A 17,716-nucleotide genomic window follows, 5' to 3' on the forward strand; every position below is an offset into this window, starting at 1 on the left:
ACCTCTATTCTTTTCATTTGAATCAAGAAAACATTGCAGCACAATCTTATAATGTATGTATGTGTACTTGTATTACATTTTTCATTCATATCTTTAGCTGATTCATGTGTCTGTGAATATGTACTGTCTGCATTTCTGCTTTTCACCAGCAGAGGGTGACAGCAGCTTATCTGCACGCACTGGATCGCACTCTGTATTAAACACAGGGGTAGAGAAAGCCTCAGTGAGACAATCGGCTATTAGTCTTTCTTTAATGCTGTGAGGACATGATTCACGTTCTCAAAACCAAACTGTATTTATTGGATCTCTGCTGTCATGGGGTTTATTTATCTCAGCACTTAATTTCCACCCTTCAGGAATCTTTGGGATGTGTCAGAAGAATAACACTTGAAGCCCAGAGGAGGAAATACTCGTTCTTCTTCTTCTCCTCAGCCACAGATTTATTTGAAACAGGTCATATTATTCATCTGAAGGACACTGAAAGAAAACCACTTGCAGACGTTTCCTAACATTCAACATTTGGACATTTGTGTTATTTATTTCTATTTTCCCAAGACAATCATCTTTGCCTCCCTCTCTCCATCTCTATTCTCATACGGCCTGTGCTGCAGCACCTCTTTTCACCCTCTGTCTGAAACCAGAGGCCAGTCTGTTCTGATTGGTTAGTTAGCCGGCTCTGTTGTGATTGGTCAACCTCTCAGGGATGTCCCGCCCCTTCGCCTATCCCGTACAATGTGTTGGAGCGCTAGCGTTAAGATATAAGATGGACTTTTATTAATCCCCGTGGAGAAATTGTTTCTCTGCATTTGACCCATCCAAGTGTTAGGAGCAGTGTGCTGCCATTTTGAACGGCACCCGGGGAGCAGTGTGGGGAACGGTGCCTTGCTCAGGGACACCTCGGTAGCACTTGGTGTTGCCGGGACTTGAACTGGTGACCTTCCAGTTGCCAAGCCAAGTCCCTATCGACTTCGCCACCACCAACTTCAGACGTCATATTACTTAAGATGTAGCCTAGATTGTACACAAAAGGACACAGTGCGAAGCTATTGTCCAACCAGATGCTAAAGGAGGCTGTTTTAGGAAAACACATGTTATAATTAACCTTGATAAAGTAAAAACACAAACTGTGAGAGGTTTTAACGTTGTAAAACGAAAACAAGGACAACACCATGCTTTCAATCAGGACTAGCCCCGCCTTAAAGGATTCACTGCTTTATCATCTATTTTACTCTAAACTGGACCATCATTTACTGAATGAATTTCATCAAGTGTTCTTCAAGCAGCATGTGTTGTCAAGTTGGTGAGATGTTTCTTCATTTACATGTGATTTGGCAAATGAGTGTTTTTATATTTGCATAGTTTCTGAAGTTCTGATGTTAGTGTTTTGGGCCGTAGTAAGGCGTTTGCTGATGGCCATCGTACTCAGGGGTCAAACACTGATATGATTTAATTTTATATTAATATATTTATTTTTCTCTAAAGTTACTGTGAGACCTTTTCTTCTATTATAATAGGCAAAGCTATACGATACAAATAAAATGATCCAGTCCAGTCCAGTCACAAGGAAACCATTTTGCACAAATAAGTGAATGAAGTGGAGCAAAGTGTTCAGACTGCAGGTTTGTGCAAAGCAGTGCAAAGTAGTCCCTGAGAAAGTGGCGTGACGCACACTTCCGCGAGAGGACTTTGTGATGAATCGATGCATGCGGAGCGCGCGCACCTGCTCGAGAGCAGCAGCAGTGTCCGCGAGGTGAGGACTGAACGCGCTCCTGAGCAGGGATTTAATGTACAATGAGTGAAATGTGTGTCGGATTACGAACTATGAGGAGCTTTTGTCTCTTGCTCCTGATGTCTGCCCTCCACACCTGGTAAGTGGCGTTCAAGGGATGTCGGATAAATCATATTTCGTGCAGAAAACTTTGTCTCTAAATTCAATTGAAGGACTCTGAGTGGGATTTAGTTTTGCGTGCATGCAGTCTGCAGAAATGTGTCTCTTTGCCCCCACAGCTCGCTCACAGTGCAGCATGAGGAGGACTATGAGGATGTCACTGTGAACCAGATGCTGGCTCCCAAATCTCAGGAGAGCGACGCCACGGAAATACTCAACAACCTGCTGAAGGAATATGATAAGAAACTGAGACCGGATATAGGAGGTAAAAGCCTTTTTTGTTTTAGTTGCAGGCTGTAAATCCACCACATGCATGCAGCTGTTTAATAAATGCTATGTCCAAGGTTTGGATGCTTACAATGATTTGTTACCTGTAAACACATGTAATCATTAACCTAATCTGAGTATCACAATATACAATCATGAGTCAACAACTAGAGACAAACTGTTCTGTTGCCTAATTATGGAAGAATTTGAGCTTTACATTAAAAGTAAGAAGACTAGTTGGACTAGTAATCAGTCACAATTAATAGTTACCTGTCAACAAATGTAATTAACCTAATCTGAGTATCATAATATAAAAGTAATGCAACCTGATTACTTTCCGCTGCTCGTGGATTATCTCAATATCAAACGCAATGCAATTAAACACAAGAGAAAATAAATATCAATAAGGTGTTTTTTTACTGAAGTTTATTACAAGATGTGACCTTTGAAAAGAAAAAACCAAGATATGTTGGATCAAAAATGACGTTACTGATAGGAAAACCTGCTTTTCATTCATCTCATTCAGGCAGCAGCCTATACACCATCAATGAAACACATGAGCACTTTACTACAGTTTAAAAAAGCAGAAATAAAATCTGAGCTGACAGAAAATGCTCAGTTTTAGTTTAGTACACACAGTTAAGCTCAGACACTATTTTCTAGGTTCACCTACTGACTTAAAAACAGAACAAATGAACCAAAGAAAGTGAAAACCATAAAGCAAATTCACACTTAAAGTATTATCCTACAGAACAGTACAGTTTACAGAGAAGATATAACATCTGATCCTTTTACAACAAACACTATAATGCTTTTTTTAAGGTGTTACTAACACTGTAATCCTGATAGTTATACCCAATTTTAGAAATGCAACAATAATCTGATGACACCTTTTTTTAATGTAACTGTAAGAGAGAATACAGCTACCTTTTTTGTACCCTGATAACGTATCCTGTTACATGTAATCCATTACTCCCCAAGTCTTGCTATACCTACATATTGACTGCAAATAACACCTGACCTCCTGCAGCAGGTGTCAGAATCTGATCAGTGCGCAGATATGTGTCTGATAAACTGTAGAGATTCTGTAATTCATGTAATTCAAGTAAAACATTATATTTAGAGCTGCAACCATGGACTATTCCAACATGCAAAAATGCCTTTTAATTAATGTTTTCATCCCCTCAAACGTTCAGATGTTCCTGCTTTTCTCTCTTTTATATCGTATTAAAGTCAATAAAAAAATGGATTTAATAATCAGCTACTATTCTACAAGTAATCTTTTATGAAAAATGCTGTTTTCCGCTTCCAAATGTAGATAATATTTCTGCCTTTTTCTTATATCAAAGTGAATATCTTTGGACTTCTAAAGACATCGTTCACAGTTTTCTCTGACATTGTACATCCCAAAGGTGTTCGTTGCAGCCCTAATTCACTCTTAAAAAAAACGTTGGTTGCAGAAAAATATCTCAAACTATTTTAGTTGAGTAATTTGTTTTATACAAACATTTTGTGATTTTCCTTCTATTTCTTTATATCATATAAAAGTGAAGATATGATCTCAGATGTTAATCAATGCTAGACTGCAATTCAAGTCAAACAAATAACCAGAGCTGCAAACTTTGGTCATCAGAATAAATAATCTGCAACTACTCTGAGATTTGATGGAAAGTCGTTTAAGTAATTTTAAATGCAGAGATGTGCAAAAGTAAATCATTTAAAAAGGGCTGCAAGTCTTTGTCACATTAAATCAGGGGTTGTTTGTTTCAAACAAGGTGGAATTCACTCAGTTTTCAGCTTTTTAATTTATATTGACCTCCAGCAACAAAGGTCACTCATCTGCATATCCTCATGAATATAAATCACATTTAGAGGACGAAACTTTAGTGCAGGACAGAGAGATGAGGAGTTTTATAATTTAGAGACTCAGATTAAGTTTGAAAGGAGGCTACTGTACCAATCTGATCAATGTCAGGATCCAGAGTGAGTGTGATGGTAACTTCCTCTAGTTTGTGAGTTGTATGAGTAGAGATGTGGTTCCAAGCCATGGATGTATTAAGAGATGCCTCATAACCTTATTTTCCAACGTTTAAGTATCTTAGTGAATTGAGTAGACAACAGTTTTGAAATTGGTCCATTATTGGGAGCAAATACTGGAAATGTAACCTATCAAGCATTTCAACTCAAGGAGAAATAAGCGTTCTGAAAGGACATTGGTGCGAATTTCAACAAGTCAGAGAGATGAGAGTTGTGTTGTTAGATTTAGTTCGTTTGGATTACAGCAAGTTCTATTGTCTAAGACTTTATATGATGAATGCTGAATATTTAGTCAATTAACAGTTGTTATCCTAACCATAACCCTAGTTTTAAAGATACAATCTCATGTCTACCGTCTCATTCCCAATGTTAGTCTATGTGAAATGGCTTGTTCCAGGCCCCAAGGACGTGTGCCGGGCATTGAAGCAATCCTGTCCTAGTGGCCAAACGGTGGTATTATGCAGCGTCCACACAGTGGCGTGCGTTGAAGCTTGCCGGCGGGCGTGTCTGAAACTCGACCAACAACCAATCACATGAATCTCCCGCCCCGGACACACAAGCAGCGGATTTTTGGCTAGAGCTTGTACTGGCATATGATTTGATTGGCTGACGCTTCTGCCGAGGCTTCAAAAGTTGAACATTGCTCAACTTTTGAAGCGAGCAAAGCGAAGCAACGCTCCCACAATGCAGTTCGGCAAAGTGTGACGTCACCCCATTCAAAGTGAATGGGCAGAAGCGTTGAAGCTTCAACGCACGCCGCCGTGCGGACGGGCCGTAACATCTTCTGTGTCAGTCTGTGACATCATTGGGCCTAATTGACTTACATTGGGAAAGACATTATTATTATTAATAATGTTCGATGAATAACGTGCAATTACGTAACTACCACTACGGTTTTTGCACTACTAAATACTGTTAATATTTACATTAATTATGTGACCATCTATGGTTTTTCTGTAGTTATTGGATTGCTCTTTTTACTGTACTGTTCGTGTACAGTTTTATTATTATTGTGCTGCTGTGTTTATTGTATTTTTTTAACACAAAAATGTCCTTCGGGATGAGTAAAGTCTTATCTTATCTTAAATCTATTGACTGGCTGTGTGGTAGTGTGGTCGTCTTTCAATCAGAAGGTTGTGGGTTTGATCCGAGTCCCTGCAGTCAACATATTGATGTATGCTTGGGCAAGATACTTTACTACTTCACTATAAGATACTTTAATAATAAACCCCAAGTTGCTCCCAATGGCATGCAATGTAATGTGTGTAAATGTTAGTTTCCTTGGCTTGCCTCTATGAATGAGTGAATGATGACTTGTATATGTAAAGTGATTTAAGTGCCTATGTAACTGCAGTCCTAGAAACTGTCTGACTCTTTTCAACAGCGTGTTGTATAAGTGTTAAAAATATGTCTCAAATGATTACGTTACCTCTATCTTTAGAATTGTTGTCGTGATTTGTCAAGCCTGAAATTCACCAATGACAGGTTTGACCAGCTGTCAAACTTAAATGTTAACTGAGTCATCAGTATTTTTGCCTTTTTATGTTAACATCACAAATGCTTCTTGAGTTCTTGTTGAGAAGTTGGTAATTAAAGGGAGTACAGAGCTGCACAATTTGCCAGAAAATAACCTGTTGCAATTATTTTAACGTGATTTTGCAATTGCAATATTAGAGGTGATCATCATTTTTGAAACGCAGCCCTAGACGGTATAATTGATAATACTTGCTGATAAATGAGATAACTAGATCTTAACAACACAGCCCATCCTTTATCTGACTATTGCTCACATTTCCAATGATGTCTTTATCAACAAGACACATCTCGCGAGATTTCATAATGCATATTTCTCGTTGAAATGAAGTGCTGGTGATTTAGTGACTTAATTATTGTTATAGGGCGATCGTGGTAAAGTTAATCATTATTCACTATTTAAGTTCAATCACCCAAATCAGCAGCTTTTTATTTTGGTTTTACAGTAACCAGATACATTTTTGGAGTAAATTGCAAGTATTATTTCCCCAAAAATTGATCAATTTAAAAAAATGCTGTCCCCAATATGCCGAAACACGTACACATCGGGTCCATTTTGAAAAATACAATAAAAGTGACCCCCTGGTCATTAGCATCTGTATTGCTTGAGTCTTTGTGCAACTGTTGCACTTATACATCTGTTACTATGGATACCAAGCCAGTGATGCTGTGTGGCCTTCAGACAGAGAAATAAATTACCGTCAGTGAGGGGTCGATTCCCTCACACAAAGTGAGGTCGAAAAGACCCTCCGATGCCGTTCTCAGAGAGAGAGAGTGACACTTTGACTCCAGTAAATAACCCTAACCTCTCACTATCTTCTCCCGAAACACACCTGGACGTTTTGTACTTCCACTCAACCTCTGGTCACTTTTTTGGTTTTATTTGTTACTTCTTACAACTGATGCTCCAAGCTCCTCTGAAGTATTTCGTAGCACGTGAAAACATAAGGATAGGGGATAACATTCAGGCGGACATTAATAAAGAAAATCCAAAGTTACGTGCTCTCCAAAAATATAAAAATAAATATTCAAAAAGTATTTAACAGTGTTTTTTGACGGAGGAAAACTAATGTTTGTTGTCCACTGCTAACGTTAAATTGACCGGACTTCCATCTGAGGATTGATATGACTGCACGTAGTGCCATGGTCCTCCTTAGCAACAGTCTCATATCCTTAGCAACGGTCTGCTAGCAAAAAATAGTAGACCACAGAATGTTCCTAACTGACCAATCAGCATTGAGTGTTCAACTAAGCTGTGTAATAATATAAAAGTTGTTTTTTAACATCATCTAGTGACATATTAACACTGCCGCCCACAACATATTCATGTTGAACAAGATAAAAAGACATAAGGGACATTTTAGACCACTTTTACCCAAAATAACATGTACCTTTGGGTATACTGATGATATATGTGCTTGTTCCTCGACTGTTGTTTATTTTACAATATTTTAACTTTGTTTTTGCTAATTAAAATAATAAGGTGCACCATTGAGTGATTGATGGAGGACAAAAGTGAATACTGATGCTGACCGGGTTGCCCTACAGGAGGAGAATAAAACATCAAAGAGAATAGATTATTTGTCATTTCTGCACAGCCTTTTAGTGTATTAAATGTAATCTCTGTCAAAACAATATTAACATTAGAGTCAGGTAGATGGAGTTGTGAATTGTAGAACTTTGGCACAAAAGTTTACCTGCACTTAAGGATTAAATGATTAGATTAAATAGGGTCAAAGGTCTAAATTACTGTGACATCACGTCTGTCTGATTGTTGTGAATGCGATATTTAAAAAAGGAATTTTGAAGGGAATTTTCTTATTTTCAAACAATGTCTACTTGGACTGGAGACATTTGATTATCAAAGGTCAAGCTCAACGTGACTTCACAAAACGAATCCCAGGGAACTCAAGAATTGATATCATGATACAATTACACTAATGTCCTTAAACTTCATAATGTCTTCGAAATGACTGTTTCATGAAAAATGTTTGTAATAATGTAGTAAAACTTTGAAAAGAAAAGGAATTACACATATTATGGATATTTTCCATGCTACACTGTTCAGCTCAGTGTGTTTAAAATAAACAGTGACCTTTTTACAAAGCCACTTTAGGGACCACACACACACACACACACACACACACACACACATTTTCCCACTGTATTTGACTCAACCCTGGTTGCCCAGCCAAAGCTGACTAAATGACCTTTTATGGATAAACGATGATTAATAGGATATTGGCAATTAGCTTATTTATTTATTTTAAATTCCCCTGACTGTAAACAACAGATAATGACTAATTATAAAGTCATTTTTTGTGTGAAGCTGGCCCTTTGATGGCAGATGGTGTGCTGAAATTAGTTGACCTTGTCCTCTGGAGTTTTAATGAATGTGACTTTTTTTTAAAATGTGAAACATCAAGAGGCATTTCCCCACAGGGCTTGGTGTAAAGTGATGTTTGAGCTGGTGATGTTGAGAGACAGTCCTCTATAAAGGAAGAATATGTGAGGAGTGTTTCTGTTGTCTCATGTCTTCCTGAAGTTGTGTTCACAGGAATATAAAGAAGAATGACTTTAAATCGTTTTGTACGACTGTAGAAGAAATAACATTTCATCCTGTTAAAAATGAGCAGTTGGAAGGATCTGTTGCTACATAAGCACACTTACCTTAATATATCATTAGGCGCGTTCACACCGCAGTACTTTTCCCACTTTAGTTCCGATATAGTTCTGAAATGTTGCGTTCACACCAAAAGAATCCGGAACTAAAATGTGTTCATGAGAACCTTTGTACCCCCTTTTCCGTCCCTGCTAGAGAGCAGGGACTTTCGTGGGAGAAAAATGTTCCTATTTCTGATTGGCTGGGCGGATTGCAAACCACGCCCCGTAAAACTCAAGTTTGTGAAGTGGCCATTTTATTATCCTCGCATTAGCATTATTAGCATTAACCCAGCGCAGAAACGCAGAGAGACTAACTTATGGCAACACAAAAGAAAACATGGGAGCGGTGGAGATGAGGAGGTGTCGGCGTTCTGGCGATTTACTCGGAAGGCTTCAGTAGAAGCTGCTGAGAGCAAGCAGCTTCTACTGAAGCCAGTCCCCAACTCCGGGGACTTCCGGCCGGGGATTTCGGGTGGCAGTATACGCCGTGAAGTTGTAAGCGGCCTGCCAGTAAACCCAAAGCAGAAGAAGAAGAAGTGACGTCAGCGGCTTCATTTGCCTAATCCTCCCTCAGGAACTTATTCCGGTGTGAACGCGATCTGTACTTAGTTCATGAGAACTGAAGAGTTCTCATGAACTAAGTTCTGATGAACCTTTGTGGGAAAAGTACTGCGGTGTGAAAGCGCCTAATGTTACTCACTGTCTTTAAAGAGGCCCCTTTAATGCTTTTTGGGGTTTCCCTTTCCTGTAGTATGTTCTATAGGTTTTAGTGCATGAAAATGGTGTGCAGAGGCTAAAATCCCTGTGAGTTTGTCTACCACACACTCAAGCTTTTATTGAATAGCGCTCCAACAAATTGTGAGGTTAAGGGGCGGGACATCACTAAGCGGTTGACCAATCACAACAGAGCGGGCCAGCTTACCATTCAGAGCAGACTGGGTACGATTTTCATAAAGATTTAACCAGGATTTTCTCTGCATTGTGCATAATGTCAGAACACCAGGTGACACAATCACACTAATATAATGCAACCGTTATCAAAAGAACATGAAAAAGCTATGAATGGAACCATCACCAAGTTACTAAGTGTTTTATAAAGGATTCTGTCAGACGCTGTGCAGAGGACAGTGATGGATTGATGTGACGAACACATTGTGCGTTCACTTCTCAGTAATTAATAAGAGCCGTCATGGGGGCTGAGCAGAAAGCCTTCTGAGTGTATTTACCGGTTGGAAGTGGATTTTCAAAGCATTGTTCAACATGTCAACTACATCTGTAATTTAAAACTGACTGGACCTTTACTCCATTCTACTCTCTTGTTATGTTGTCATAAAGATGAAAATGCAACAAAAAATGTTACACAAGACTTTTGTTTTTCGTGCTGCGCGCAAACTGTTGGAGTTGTTCATTGATGGGAACGATTAATCGAATATTCGAAATTATTCAGGTATTTGAATATGAGTTATGAATATCTTTATTGTAATTTTATTTTATTTTTTGGGAGGGGTGCCTAAGTTGATTACATATTATCAAATGGAATAATTCAATGTATACGACAGTGCCATAGCTAAATGTGTTAGGTCTAAAGGTGTGTTTTGCTCCGCTCACCGGTCCCTCACAGCGGGCAGAGCTGGAGGTGCTGATCTCTCTCGCGTCCGGTTATACTTCACTCATGTTTATGTCCAAATCCATCAGATCTAGCTAGTTCTAGCCAATGATATGGCTGCTGCCCCTCCCGACACGCAGATCACGCAGACTCAAACCTCATCTTATGCCCAAATTCCAGCTGAGAGGGTCTTCACTACAGCTGGCCTGATTGTGAATCGTCTCCGCACCCGCCTCTCCCCTGAGTAGACATGCTCATATTCTTAAACAAGAATGAGTATTGAATAGCTGGATTCTGTGCTGTTACAGGTTGTTGATCTCTGTTGTGATAGGGTTACGTTACCCTGACCCGTTATGTTGTTCGTGTATGATCCCTCTTTCATTTAAAAACCAAGTTATGTTTTAAGCATGAAAGCTGTAGGCCTTCTGTTCAAACTGTGATCACCAGTTCAATAAAGTTGACAAATTCGACTTGGTTTCTATAGTTATTTGAACATGTATTTATTTTTCAAAATTAGTCATCTCATTTATACAGAGGGAGCAGAAAGAAAAAACAAGTGTCCCAATGTTTCCCTGGTGCTGAATATCCTCTGATTTAAAAATAAATAGACCTTATGGGAGATACAGTTGCAAATATATGTATACACTGAGGGTTATCTTTAGTTTTCAAGGTTCAAGGTTTTATTTTGTCATATGAACATAGCTACAGTGTAGTTATGACGATGAAAATCTTAGGTCACAGGCTCCTCCAACAGTGCAACACAATAAAACAGATAAACATACAAATATATTGCAGGTAAATAGTAAATACAAAAAGAAAAATAGTTTAAATAGTGCAATAAGAGTCTAAATGCAAGTTATTGGAATATGATATATTAGATGAATAATTTCTAAGTAGCAGCCAGATGAATGTTATGGATGTTTCAACAGTTCAGATGTTTAACAGTCTTATTGCCTGTGGGATGAAACTGTCTCTGAATCTGGTGGTTTTAGTCCGGATGCTGCGGTAGCGCCGGCCAGACGTCAGCAGACAGAACAGTGTGTGGCTGGGGTGATGGGGGTCTTTTATAATCCTGATGGCTTTCTTCCTGAGCCGCTGGGAGTAGAGGTCCTCCATGGATGGCAGCTCCGTCCTGGTGATGTTCTGTGCAGTTTTCACCACCCTTAGTTGCAGATAGGGTTTTACATTCACTACAGAGCCCTCCTTTAACTAGCTTTGGTGTCTCGCTGCTTACTGGGTGACAGATGATCGGCCGTGGTTCAGTTAGCCCGAGGGAAGTGATCTGTTCTGCTTTTTGAATATTTCAGAGCCCCTTGGCATTTATTCTAGTGGTAATGAGCCTGGACTGTTAGAGAAGACCTTAAAGTAATTATTCCGCAGCTCGTTGAACGAAACTCCAAACAAGAGCATGTGTCATCTGGACTTCCTGTTAGTTTATGTGATTAATGAGTTGACAAAAATGTGAAGAAGATACTCCTGAGAGGGGGAGAGATAAGTAATAAACGAGTCCCATGTTTGAGAAAGTAGACATTGATAAATATCTAGTTTGTTCCAGAAGGTTATTTAAGGCAACGGAAATAACTAACAAAATGAGATATTTGACTCACTCTGAAGGTGTTCACATTATTCCTTACAAATGCCTTTTCTGATCAATTTTTAGGCTGAAGAATAAACTTTTGGGGAGGATACTTGAATCTTGTTTATGTACCTTTTATAAATTATTTTTTATTATCTTTTCCTCCTGAAGAGTGCATCATCTGATGAGTCGTATTAAAGCTGTGGCCTTTAAATACTTAATATTTCTGTTTGCTCTTGTGCTGTAAATGCATTATGTTCTTTAGCACGTTTAAGAAAAGTAAAAAAGCCTTGAAAACTATTTGCGGGAATTAGGGCTGAACGATTAATCGATTTTAAATCGAAATCGCGATTTTAAATGACGCAATCAAAAAATCGCAAAGCCTGCGATTTTTTTGTACTTTTTTTCGTACTTTTTCTTCTTGTGCGTCAGTCATCCACACCAATCAGAAGTGCTGTGCTCCACATGCACCAGTCATTGTTAACCAATCAGAAGTGGCCCATGATAGAAAGTGATAGACAGATTGATCCAATCACTTGCCAAGTATTTTTGAAAGTGCCTGCCCTTTCCAAATGGCTTCCAATGGAGCTTTCCTAGATGGTTTGGTGAAACAAAGCATCTGAGTCAGGTTAGTAATGCTCCATCACATGTTTCTATGACAGGGTGACTCTTAAACTGAAGCTTGACTTTAAAGCAACCCAACGGAAGTTTCATGTAAGTTTAGTTATTTCACTCGTAGCTCGGGCTGCGGTGTGCTAGAGACAGTGGCGTTTTCTCCCGGAGGATTTTAGTTTGTAGTTATAATTTAAATAAATAAATAAAAACACTTTGTTTTGTTTCGATAATTCTCCTTTGCTGTGTGTTGCTGCCGGCTCTCCCCCATTCTCATTGAGTATTTTACAAAGAGTGAAACAAACAGCGCCCCTCTAGATGTTATGGTGAAACAGTAGATTGCACTCACTGTTGCGAGAGGAGGCCAGCCGAATCTGTCTTCCCTTGGTGAAAAAAATTGAGGGATTGACCAATCAGATGAGGCCCACGTGATGCCCCTGCCAACCTGTGATTGGTCAGGGCCATGCCAGGGGAAGCCAGCCGCCTCTTGCTTCCCTTCAGAGGCGGCTGGCGGCTGGTGATTTGATTGGACACTGCCATCCAATCAAATCACATCAACATCAGTTTTAATACTGTAACTGTCATCACCGCCGTTAGAAATTATCAAGCAAATGAAGCATTATGGAGGGTGGAGATTTGGCGTACTTAATCAAACATAACTTTACTAAACTTCCGCTACAGCAGCAACTAAAAATTAAATCAGATGACAGGCCAATGCCCGCACTCGAGCTGTGTACACAGAGGAAAAAGGGAGAGAATCGGACGTTCAATGAGGATAATTATGTCCGCACGGAGTGGCTAACTGGAAGCGCTAAACTTCAGCGTCTATTTTGCTGGCCATGTCTTCTTTTTGACAAGGATTCGTGCTCCCTGAACAATCCTTGGGCAACTTCAGGATTCATCGACCTTGCCAACCTGTCACGGGCAATTGAGAGGCACGGTAAATCCAAAAATCACATAGATTGTGTGATTGTCTGCATACATTAATAAGTAAAATGCTTAAATTAATAAGGAGAGAGTTTCAGCTGGAGAGTGCGTGCGGACCTTTCGGTTAGATAACAGGCGTGTGCAAGTCCTGCATCTGTGTGATACAAATGTGTGTAAAATGATACCGGGCGCTGTAATCACTCATCTGGTTATGTTATTGACCACCCCCCGACCCAAGGCTTCCCCTACATTTTCCCCCACGCCACGCTACTGGCTAGAGACGGGAGCACGTTGATACGACCTTCCTAGCCGGAGATATGGCCGCATTTTACAATAAGCTTATGTTGGGTCGCTTAACAACAAAATCGCAAATCGAATCGCAATATCTGTCAGAAAAATCGCAATTAGATTATTTCCCCAAATCGTGCAGCCCTAACGGGAATAAAGAAATACTTTCATAAGTTTTCAAATATTGGTTGTAAAAAGAGAGACTTGGTAAGGACGAACACGATGAATCCACGTCTTTGTTCTCAAAGACAAAAGCAGACAAGGTCTTACAGAATTCAAACTTCTCTAGAAAAGGTTTGGCTCCGAAGATAACTTCATTTTCACTGTAATGAAAGTTTAATAAAGTTAATATTTATATTTCAGTACTTTGTAAAAAGAGAGACTTGGCCTTCATCCTTTGTTACACATAGACACAAGTTGACAAGGTCTTACAGAATTCAAACTTCTCGACATGTCAGTTCTTAATGTTTCTGAACTTTATGATATGTTATGTCTCTTGTATTCTGTGAACTTTTCTGTTCTTCTTTTTGACTCTTTTAATAATGACAGGCCTGACAAGGACATTTCTAATTTTACATTAACGTAAAAAGGCAAATATCCAAATAGGGTCACGCGTTCATGTTTGCCATAAATATAACCGTCAGTATGTCGAACAGATGCTGCGGCTGATATAAATCCTTTCATCAGACTCCAGATGAGCTGATGTCTCCGCAAACCTGTTCATCAGCATCTTGGCTCCCTGAAGACAAATAAATCTCACAAGAGGTTACAGCTCGCCTCTCATTCTTTCTGGATGATTATATACATGTCTACAAGTACTCTTTCAGCCTAAAGTGGTGCAGGAGTGAGTATTAAAACCAGAAATGAGTCAGCAGGTTTAGGTTTGTTACGAATTCGGTAGTTCATCAAGTTTTTGGTTGTTATCCTGAAATAAGGTCTGTGGTTAACACAAGCTAAAGAAATGTTAACGTGTTCTACAACATGAAATACTTTAGTAAATACCCCACTGGTGAATTAAAAAACAGAGGTTACTAACAAGTGTCTAAATAAGACGACTAAACGTCATCACGCCCAACATTAGCCGCCTTTAGCTTAGCGGTGGTGACTTGAAGTCATGTGACCGTGCTTTAGTTACTTTATAGCCCAACACAGGGACGCGGGAAGTCAGTCAGAGTTGGGGGTGCGGCGGGGGGGAGTGGAGCCTCGCAGCGGCGAAACTGTGGCGCGCTTACACTGTAGGTACGCCGCGTTTGGGGGTGCGGAAAGGACCGGTGCTAGTGGATCATCGCAGATGGGGGTGCTGCAGCCTCCTCAGCACCCCCCCTTCCCACGTCCATGGCCCAACATTAGCTTTATTCCTCTGTAGCTTGCTTTACAACACAAAATAAGTCAAAGAGATTTTAAAGTACAAAATACAGTACGTCAGTAAATACCCCATTGCTGTGAATTTCATCTAACATTAGCCGCCTTTAGCTTAGCGGTGAAGTAGTTTGTTTATAGCTTACCGTTAGCTTTCTATGGAGATAGCCTTTATACTACAGTACAACTATTTTTAAAAGTGAGGAGATTATCCAGCTGAACAAAATGTGTAAGTAAATTAAATGTGTGTTTGCAACAGAGCTTTTTCTGCAATATCCAAAAATATACCATAATAGAAAATCCCATTGGCTTTAATCGAGTGAGCGATGTGATTCTAACTTTCAGGTTGGCGTACAAAAATACATCCTTCCTGGACCACTATATTCCAGAGCACATTATAACCTCCCCCCTGAGAGAGCTTATTCTCTCTTCTTTCTCTTGTTATTTAAATACTACCCATTTCCAGGCAGTTATGTGTATGTGAGGAGAGTGCTGTTTATCAGGTGACCACCATACATTTTTCTCTGATGGCTGAACAACACACAACCACCGATTCATTTTATACTTCATTTTATTTAAGCAAATAATCACAATGAATAACTGCGTAACTGCTGCTAAGTGGCAATTTATGTAGGTTCAAAATTACACCCTGCAACACAATTAGCACTGTAATTAGGAAAGTAATGTAATGCAGCCTCAACACCCAGGTTAAACATTTTATAGAGGGACATAACATGTTCTAATGCACTACCTTTGTTTTAAATCTTCTACCGCTGACATAAGGGAAGCAGAGCTGCAGTATATTGCTTACCTGTCCATGATGTGCTTAGTATTTCCCTTTGGTATTTAAAGTAAGGCACAAAAACATGCTATTTAATATGGAAGAGGATTAGGGCCACATGTACAAGTCTTTGGGAATCTTTTTTTTTTTTTCAGAATTAGGGAAGTAAGCATTCTGTGATTTTTGTTTTTATATTAAAACATAATCTTCTTATTAAAAAAAATTGAACTGAGTTTTTTTGTCATAATTCTGACAAAAAGACAAATCTGAAATGTTTCAATTTTCAGAAAACATTTCATAAATAAAATCAGAAAAATTTCAATTCTGACAAAAAATATGGTTATTTAAAAAACTTTTTCTGAAAAACACTTTTAAAAACTTTTTTAAATGTTTTGCCTCACAGTTGCGATTAAAAATAACTGAGTAATTTACCAACTCTAAGGAAGATTTCAGTGTCTGGATTTTATTTTTGTCAAATTTCATTAAGGAAACCATTACATAAATGACTGTAATGTGTTTTGCCCAGCAGTGACGTCGGCTCGGTTACTCCTGCTATGATTAGACATTCTCTATTGAGGTAACGCGGTTAGCGGAAGGTCCATTTACTTCCAATCAGGTCTCTTTTCTTCATGTTGCACAATTAAACAACCACTATATGTAGAAAATATGATATTTATTATAGTTTGGTTAATAATTTCTCTGTAGATTTGATGTTGTGGATTCAGTTGATCCTGCTGGTCATATTTTTGTATCATTGTACAGGTGGATTTGACGTCATGTGTCTAGCCATTTATTATTTGAAAGTGGATACTTATCTATGAATGATGATGGAAAAGGCTTTAAGTGTATTTTAATAACCTCTTTGTGTGCTTATTATACAGCGACCTCCACGTTTCACTGCATCAACGTCACTCCTGCTGAACATACATTACTAATGCAGATGACTTGCATGAGCCTAATTAAGTAGAAGCAGGGTCACGGAAGTCCAGCGTAATATAATGAAGCGTGTACAGATCACATTTTTAATCTAAATTAGATTAAACTTTTTGTCTTTTGGGCGGCAGTGATATTGTCTACTGAAACAGTGTAATCAACTATAGTTTATCTGTTCAATAGAATAAAAAAAACTTAGATTTGTTTGGGCTTCTTCTCTTTGTCTTTTCCCCACACAAGTAGTTTTACTCCATGGTTTAAATATATGAGGAGATTTGGAGGATCTGAATCATTTTAGGCGTAGACCTACCACAAAGAGATAAAATCACCAGGTCAGGGGGGGGCAAAACATTGATATATCAATCCATATTCTTCAGGACATTTTCAATAGGAGCCTACGCGCTAAGAAAATGGCTGACAAATGTATTATTCTGTGGTTTATGCCTTAATCAGGGACTGGCCTAGATGCTAACATATTAGCACATATTAGCACGCTGATGGTGTCTCCAGATTTAGTACAGTATCGTGTAGGGAGAGTTTTTAGCGGGAAATAATGTTCTACTGTTTTTGTGTCTGTTATGGTCTGACGTGACCATTTTGCACGGTTGTAGGTGACCCCTGAGTGTTGTGTGGTACATGCATCAAAAGCCTTTTGTAAAGGATATTTTATTATCTACAGTCTGGAGACATTATGTTAAACAAGCATCAGGCAGTAAGGATTGTAAGGCCATCATCTAACTGAAGCGTGTATATTATACTGGGTTCTCTTTGTGCCGTGGAGAAAAAGAAGATCCCAAATTGTCTTAACATTTCACAACGTAAACACATCAGTCATGTGATTGGTGTTAAAAAACTGCCACAGTGCGACAATTTCACAACATAAATGTCATTTTATACTTCTTTTTGGAAGTCATGTGTATTTAATTGAGAACATAAAGAGTGTGTTTGATGTGTTTGCAGTCCTGTCCCATCAGTTGATGATGTGCGGGAAACTTCTGAAGCAATTGGAGACAGGAGCTGGAGCTTTGATGGCAAACACTGACGGTTTATTTGGAGCTTCGGCCGGAGAATTCACAAGACATGTCACGGGCCACGATCTGACCACACGGGCGAGATGCCAAATCAATTCTGAAGAGCTCTTCTGTAGTTCGACGTTTTAACTAGTTCGGAGTGTAATAATCAACATTCTTTATCAGCGAGACTAAACAAATATGTACCCTGAATCTAACTAGAGCTGTCATCCAT

General features: G+C 39.0%; 1 protein-coding gene across 2 annotated transcripts in view; it reads left to right on the forward strand.

Moving 5' to 3' along the window:
* The first annotated feature begins 1,710 nt into the window (after positions 1-1,710).
* Positions 1,711-17,716, forward strand: part of LOC117546816 (gamma-aminobutyric acid receptor subunit gamma-3) — a 59,807-nt gene continuing 43,801 nt past the window's right edge. For both annotated transcript variants that reach the window (XM_034217176.1, XM_034217178.1), the window contains exons 1-2: positions 1,711-1,868; positions 2,008-2,153. In XM_034217176.1, coding sequence (XP_034073067.1) covers positions 1,792-1,868; positions 2,008-2,153 — 223 coding nt within the window. In that variant the 5' untranslated portion in view covers positions 1,711-1,791. The remainder of the gene's footprint in view (positions 1,869-2,007; positions 2,154-17,716) is intronic.

The sequence above is a fragment of the Gymnodraco acuticeps genome, unplaced genomic scaffold (assembly GCF_902827175.1).
Source record: "Gymnodraco acuticeps unplaced genomic scaffold, fGymAcu1.1, whole genome shotgun sequence".
Taxonomy (NCBI): Eukaryota; Metazoa; Chordata; class Actinopteri; order Perciformes; family Bathydraconidae; genus Gymnodraco; species Gymnodraco acuticeps.